At 40.1% G+C, this 7402-nt stretch overlaps 1 protein-coding gene across 2 annotated transcripts; it reads right to left on the minus strand.

Annotated features, from left to right (window-relative positions):
- On the minus strand, positions 1 to 5727 carry eif5a (eukaryotic translation initiation factor 5A). 2 transcript variants are annotated; one of them, XM_015011810.2, is made up of 5 exons: positions 5658 to 5727; positions 3247 to 3434; positions 2892 to 2996; positions 1130 to 1261; positions 1 to 1041 (listed from the first exon to the last, which is right to left on the minus strand). In XM_015011810.2, exons 2-5 carry the CDS (start codon positions 3412 to 3414, stop codon positions 976 to 978), a joined length of 471 nt encoding a protein of 156 aa, XP_014867296.1. In that variant the 5' UTR covers positions 3415 to 3434; positions 5658 to 5727; the 3' UTR covers positions 1 to 975. The 2 variants fall into 2 exon arrangements, with proteins under 2 accessions (XP_014867296.1, XP_087869450.1); XM_088013324.1 differs by lacking the exon at positions 5658 to 5727 and adding an exon at positions 5548 to 5656.
- Between the last annotated feature and the right edge of the window lie 1675 nt (positions 5728 to 7402).

Consider the following 7402-nt stretch of genomic DNA (forward strand, 5'->3'; position numbering starts at 1 on the left):
TCCAACACTGCAATGCATTTATTTTCTGCCCACCAAACAAAACCCGCCAGGAGACAGAAAAGCAGACAGCGTTTTGCAGTTTTTGTCCATTTGTATCATTGTTTTATTTTGCCTTCTTCAGTCAGGTGACAAAAGGCCTCGAGTGAACAAAAAGTTTGCAACTGAACCACCCTCCCAAACCCGAATAAAGTCCCTCAAAAAGAAAACAAAAGGAAACACTTCTCACTGCAAACCGCCTCCCACATGTCGGAGGCCCACACCGCTCCACACTCACGCCTCTGAAATCAAAGAATAACACTTTTTGTAATGGGGGAGGGAGGGAGGGGGATGGTTACATCGGATCGAGAATTTGGACCAGAAGTACGAGCGCTCCGGACCGCCGCGGCCCTCAGACTCCTACAGACGAGAAACGGACACCGAGGGGGAAGTTGCTGAAGTTCCTGACTGGGGCTGGGGTGGGAAAACTTTTCGCTTTACATGCTGGGTGGGCCTCTAAGTGCTAACCACCCCGAAGATGGCAGCAGCCCTCCCCTCCAGATCCGCTTTATTTAATCTAAAGAATATAAAAAATAATCATACAAAAGCTGAACCCCAAAGTTTCTTTTAAACATTCAGGAATGTGAGTGGCGAAACCAACACTTTGAAGGCAAAAATAAGCAGGAATGAGCAACTGATCGGGATTTTTTAAAGTTGTTTTTATATAAAGTAGATTGTTACCAAACAAAAACTCAGTCATCAGGCAGAGGACCACGCAGCGAGCTGCAGTGGAACATTCCCAACAGCAACAGAAAGAGAAACCAGGGAGGGGAGAGGAGGCGAGGGAGAGGGGATAAAAAGATCATTGATGAGAGAGAAATTACAACAGAATGATTTGAGGTTGTCTGTGAAGGCCGACGCTTTGGTGACAGAACCAATGAGAATGCAGGAGACTGGTTGTGGGTGGTGCTTGTTGCCTGGGCAGCAAAGTCCATCTCCCTATTTGCTGGCCAAGACCTTGGTAGCGACAGCACATTCCTCCCCCATGGCAGAAATCACGGTGACCTGCGGGCAGCCAGAGCAACGTGTCCGAGTCAATCATCTGAAACCCGACCCCGGACCGTCCGTCGCGCCGCCAGAAACAGAAACTCACCATGAATTCTTCACCCGCCTCGAACTTTGATTCAATTTCCTTGCCGATGTCGCTTTCGGGGACGCGCAGGTCCTCTCTGATGTCACCGTTGTCGCTCATCAAGGACATATAGCTCTCAGCGATGTTAACGAGCTGAAACCAAACAATTCATTACTTCGTCTGAAAAATATTTTAAAAAAGGATTTCACGTTTACAGATTTTGATTAAAAAGACATGGATTAAAGTTACAGTCAGTCAGAACCTGACGGGATCCAGGTTCTGGATAAAGGAAACACGAGTGAGTCCTGCACAGGACGGTGAGGGGAACCAAACAGGTTATGATCTGATTCAGACACAAGGCTCTGAATACCAGATCCTAAAACCCAATATTGACAAGAAACAGTTCAAGCTACAAATGCTAATCAGGCTAATGCTAGCTGCTATTTAATTAAACTAGTTCCGTCAGGCTAATGCTAGCTGCTATTTAATTAAACTAGTTCCATCAGGCTAATGCTAGCTGCTATTTAATTAAACTAGTTCCATCAGGCTAATGCTAGCTGCTATTTAATTAAACTAGTTCCATCAGGCTAATGCTAGCTGCTATTTAATTAAACTAGTTCCATCAGGCTAATGCTAGCTGCTATTTAATTAAACTAGTTCCATCAGGCTAATGCTAGCTGCTATTTAATTAAACTAGTTCCATCAGGCTAATGCTAGCAGAACAGACATCCTCTCTCAGCTGATATACATTTTCACTCCTGTTGCACAGGATTCAGAAATTTGATTTAACATCATTTTAATATTGTTTTGAATCTTTAAACCTGTTTTTATTTTGTTTTTAACATTTTAAAGTATGGAGCACCGAGCCACTTTCCATCAAGTCATATTTATAATTGTGTGTTTATATCAAGAGACATGCACATTTTGTACATTTTTATAACTTTTGCCCTTATCCAACAGCACAGTGTTTTGTTTTTATCTACATTAATATTCTCCATCACTGCCGTCACTGAGCTGCTGTTGTACAGAAATGTCCCCATATGGGACAATAAAGGACGTTTCTGTTCCAAGTTTCCTGCTGTAACCGGATCCACCTCATCATATAAAGTTGATTGTGTTGGTCTGTTAAATAATCCCTGGGATAAAATCTCATTTTGTCCTAAACTATTAGTCTTCCTATAAAGCGTCACTAAACTGATCTAAAGTTCAAACCAGCCGTTTTAAAAACATCCAGAAACTAAAGCTTCCAGCAGTAAAAGTAAAATATTCAGTAGGTTCAGAAAACAGACGACCAGATTGTTTCATCTTGGAGCCGAGAGGCGATAAGATAAAATATCAGGTATGTTCAAATCAATTTAAGCCTCAAGTAAAATTTCAAATTAAAGCATCTCAAACAGGCGACAAAAAGATTACTGATAAAAATAATCAGCTTCTGTTTTTATTATGTGCTTATGCTAACAATAAAACTCACTTTCAGATCTATTAACTGTAAAAATCAGGCAATAACATCTAAAACCTTCCAACATTACTGAATTAATTTAGTTTCTACTTTCAGCATTTAAAACTAAACTAAAATTGGTTGCCATAAATTCAGGACCAACTTTTAGCAACAGTTTTTGTTCATGAAGATAATTAGCTGCAGTATTAATTCAACACTGTAATGTGAACTTGATTAAATTAATTTGATACTTTTTCCCCTTTACAAACTATAAATTCAGAGCCAGCAGGAGGTCAGACAGGATCTGATCCTGGTTCTGATCTCAGACTGTAACATCCTGGTCACCTGATAGTCTGTCCTCTTGATGGCGGGAACATCCATGTTGTGGGTGGAGGGGCACATATCTTCATACTTCTTGTTGGTGAAGATGTCGATACCAACCAGGTTAACCTGCAGAAACACCACAAGCGAACAAAGATGTGAAAACTGGCAGCAAACAGCAGCTTCTGTTCCCAAAAACCAGTTAGAGGAGAAACGGTAGATCTGATATTCAAATTATAAATCTGAAGAAAGAAAATTTAAAACCAGGTAAAACTAATACATCAGTCGGTCTCCGTGAAGGGGAACCCAGCCAGATTTTAACCTTTTAATGGTTAAAGTTTCGAGGAACTGGGTCAAACCTGACAGCTCAGAACCGTACCTTGGCATGTCCGTGCTTGCCGGTCTTGGAGGTGGACATCTCCACAATTTTGCAGGGACGTCCCTTCAGCACCACGTACCCGTTCTTACGCAGGGCGGAGCACTGCATGGGGTAGGTGGCGGAGGCGCCAGACTCACCAGTCGTGAAGTCAAGATCGGGATCTGCCATGGTGCGATGGGTCTGGGGCGCTGCGAGGACAGACCGCAAAAAACATCATCAACACCTGGCCAGGTAAGCACTGGAGCTACATGATGACTCAGGATGAGTAAAGGTTTACTAAACGAAGCAGCAGAAATGATTTAGAAACTGATTGATGCAAACCAACGACAAATGTATTTATAGTTTTACTGAAATCAAAAAAGCTGTGAAATCACTCAATTACAGAAATTACTTCCCAGATAATTTCTAGCAAAGCGATAAATCTGCTGAGTGACCAAACAGACGACTGGACCTCTTCTTTCAAATGTTAAAGAAAGTCTGAACCGTAAATGCAAATATTCTCCTTAAACAAATTAAAGTTCATGTATAGTGAAGATGATCTGTAGTCTGATCGCACAAGGTGTCCATTTAATGTCATTACATTTGTTAGCTTGTTTTCATCATCTTGGAACCATATGGTGGATATCTGAAGAGAATCAGAGTTTCAGTCTGTGTGGGTTTTTATCAACGCTGAATATTCATCAACTGGAAGAACAAACTCTGCAGGGTTCTTAAACCTTCCACATCTGTTTCAAAGACATTTTCAGAAGCAAATTAAACCACATGTTTCATTCTGTAATGTTCCCTCCACTTTACTGGAGGCTAAAACCTTCATTTATTAAAGCTGAAATGAGCCTCATCCAAGAAACAAAATAAGAATATTGGCAATTCAACTGAAATGTTATAGCCAGCTAAATACTGCACCTAAACTAATTCATGATTACAATCTATATCAAATATCTATTTAATGTATAACAATTTGATTTTTGCTTATGCAAAAATATCTTCAGGTATGTAGGTGGAATCAACTTTTATGTAATTTCAGCTCTAATTCAGGTTCTGATACTTTCTCTAATAAAATTCTGATTTTATATTTCCTGAATATAAAATCTGAATTGAGTTATCAGTTATATAACCAATTCATAAATTACTAGTTTATTAAAGTTTGTATTTATGCATCTTCGTTCTTATTGTTTTCTTTTAATTGGCCTAAAGACAATTTGAGTAAGTAGTTCAGACTGCATAGAGCAGCAATAACCAGACAACGCCTAAATGAATTAGCTGGGAATCCATTCAAACTCAACCTGATATACTTCACTATTTACAAACCCTAAATATCTATGCCAACTTTCTAAAACTATAAACTATGGTTACTGTCACGTTTAGCAATTATGTAATTACGCATTCCTACATTTTAAAGTCACTATTTAAAGAGTTTGCTGACAAATTAGCTTTTATTGCTGCCTTTGCAACCTTTTTGGGGCCTTTTTAAGCACTCCAACTCATCAGTTCAGAAATGCAGATTTGTTTTTAGGACTAAATATTTAATATCCGAGTTGTTTTTCCAGTCAGACTGAAGTAGGTCTGAATAAACAGCAGCGATAAATCCGCAGCGTCCATGAAACGTGGAAGCTCGGACAGCCTAGCCGGCTAAACACGAGGCTCAACTGCTGTGTCATCCACCGCTGCTCCAAATGGGTCTGGATCAATTACAGCAGCATAAATATGTTTTTCAGAGTAAAAGATGTAGGAATAAATTTGAGATAAATTAGGAATAAGTCTCTCCAGGGGATTAACGGGATAATTTAAGAAAGTAGCACACGCTAGCTTGGCCTTCTGGTAACAACACCGACATATCATACCGTTATTTTATAACGATGGAGCTTGTACTAAAATGCGATGCATTTAGTAACGCCAACGTTAGTTATGTCTCGTCATTGTATAAAAAAAACTTCGTTTAATACCTAATAAAACAAACTCTTCGTAACTCGTTACAGTGGCTGTTATTTAAATAAGTGAGCTAACGCAAAGCTAACAGCTGCTACCGATGCTAACCGCAGTGAGCTGCAAAATAAAGACTCCAAATCACTTCAAGTTCGACGGCGGCTCGGGGTTCAGCTTTTATTATGGCCTCCACGAACAACACGTGGCCGCTAAAAGACAGCACGGAAGGCTGGAAAACACGGCCGACATGACACCGAGCGCCTCGCCACCGAAGGCCGCATGTCCCTTTGATTGAGCCCCGGACACCCACACCCTGCCCCACCGCCCGACTGGAATCCACCGGCAAAACAAAGCAGCTTATCCGAAGGCTTCGCTTACCGGGAGGAAACTACTTCCCTGCCTTTAAATCCACTCTGAGGTGAACTAAAAACGGATAAAGTTTTCCGTTTATTCCCTGAAGGAAGAAACACGCGCCATGCCGCACTTACCTTCCGAGCAAAAAGAGGACCGAGAGTGCGCATGCGCGGCCAACTTGACTGCAGCATCCGCGGAGGAAGCGGGGAGGAGGGGGGCGTTTATGTGTTCGGGCTGGCAGAAAGGGTTGCCAGGTATGTTCGAAGAGACCCTGATTCAGTAAGGGAGAAAGGCCGAGTCTGTCTGAGGAGAACTGGCAACCCATCAGCTCACCGATATACTGTGGTTCCGGAGGATCCTACAGGCACCGATAAAAACAGCTACCTACCCAAAAAGAGTGGTCCAAAATGAACGTAAGTCAGAACACGCGTAGACTAGCGATTGGATTGTAAACAATTTGATTTGTAAGGAGTCGGCACATGCAGAACGGACATGCACTATAATTTAGTCAGTAAAACAGGCGAAAATTACCAACAGGATTGGACTTAGCCTTTTGCTATGTTGGAATTTATATGATAAATCAACATAAAGTAAATACTTGTAAAGTAGAAGAAAAATTATAAATGTTTTTTTTTTTTAAGTTTACAGCTAAGTAATAATTGTTTTTCATAAAATCATCAGTGGCAGAATTATTGGAACCCTTAACAATTAACATGCAACAAATGTAGAAAAATATTTTGGTATTTAAGTTTTATTTTTGGATGTATTTAGCAGTTAATTTACATCATGTTTCTCAGTGGTAGAAACATGATGACACAGGTGGTGCATTCCATTTGTAGTCGAAACTCGGAAATTCCAACTTCCCAGTTAGAAATTTGTATTCCAACTTTGTGTTTCAATATGGCCGCTCCTTGCATTTCAACCTTAAGTAAACTCAGGTTGAAATGTTTAATTTACAGGGCACACATGTAAGACTGCATCTAAAATCAATGTCATGGCATCTGCAAGTAGTGAAAAGTATTTAAAATGATTTTTTATGAAGTACTGCAAACAATGTCTTCTTCAGCGTTGTGATTTTGATGTCAAACCCTGCTGTGAGTTTCGACTTCAGAAACTGGGCCGAAGAAAATGGCCCATTTCTCTTTGTTCATCTTCAAAATATAAAAAAACGAGAGATTCAAGTGTGGCTGACAATCTTTGTAAGTTAGAAAATGTCAAAAGAAAACAGCTCTTCACCTAAACTAGAGGTGTGTTAGTGTCACTGATTGTAACTATAAATTATTTATTTACTGACTGGTAAATAAACATTCTCAGTCCTACCATCACAAAAATAAACATATGGAGTTCTGAACTTTGACTTTAACTGGAACTGTGTGCTTTGGGCAGATGAGACTAAAACCTTGTTTCCACGGTTCAGTACAAAGTTTGGTATAATGTCTTATGGTCCGATGTATTACAAATGATTTTAAAAAAGTGGCTTTTATTTCAATCATCCCTTCTCTATGTTGAACAACAGAGTATTATAAGGTTTTGGCTGCAAGAATTTCTGCAATAATTTCTACTTGATTAGTTGATAAAAGTAAAAACTTGAACTGCTGAACCTCACAGCTAGCTAAGCTAGGTTGGTGGAATCAACTAACTCACACACTCTTCAGTTGCCTAGCAACAACTTGCTGGGTAACAAACAGTTTCAAGTCCCCCCGGCCCCAACTTCGGTTACCTAGCAACAACTTATTGAGTAACTTGGGCAGCAGCAGTTTCAGGTTTCACCACCGTTCCTCTTAAGGGCTTAAAAATAAAAAGCAGTGTCACGTAAAAACTGTGGATAAAAGAGGAAATGTCACTCCACCAGTCTGGAAGTATTTCAGATATTAAAGCA

Source organism: Poecilia mexicana, unplaced genomic scaffold (genome assembly GCF_051168715.1).
Source record: "Poecilia mexicana isolate PSO_F unplaced genomic scaffold, ASM5116871v1 scaffold_15, whole genome shotgun sequence".
Lineage (NCBI taxonomy): Eukaryota > Metazoa > Chordata > Actinopteri > Cyprinodontiformes > Poeciliidae > Poecilia > Poecilia mexicana.

Excerpts from the sequence above, each read along its gene's own strand:
- eif5a (XM_015011810.2), bottom strand. The coding sequence starts at position 3,414 with ATGGCAGATCCCGATCTTGACTTCACGACTGGTGAGTCTGGCGCCTCC. Across the intron at positions 2,997-3,246 it reads GCAAGCACGGACATGCCAAG|GTTAACCTGGTTGGTATCGA; the intron begins GTACGGTTCTGA and ends GTGTTTCTGCAG. Across the intron at positions 1,042-1,129 it reads AGGCGGGTGAAGAATTCATG|GTCACCGTGATTTCTGCCAT; the intron begins GTGAGTTTCTGT and ends GGCTGCCCGCAG.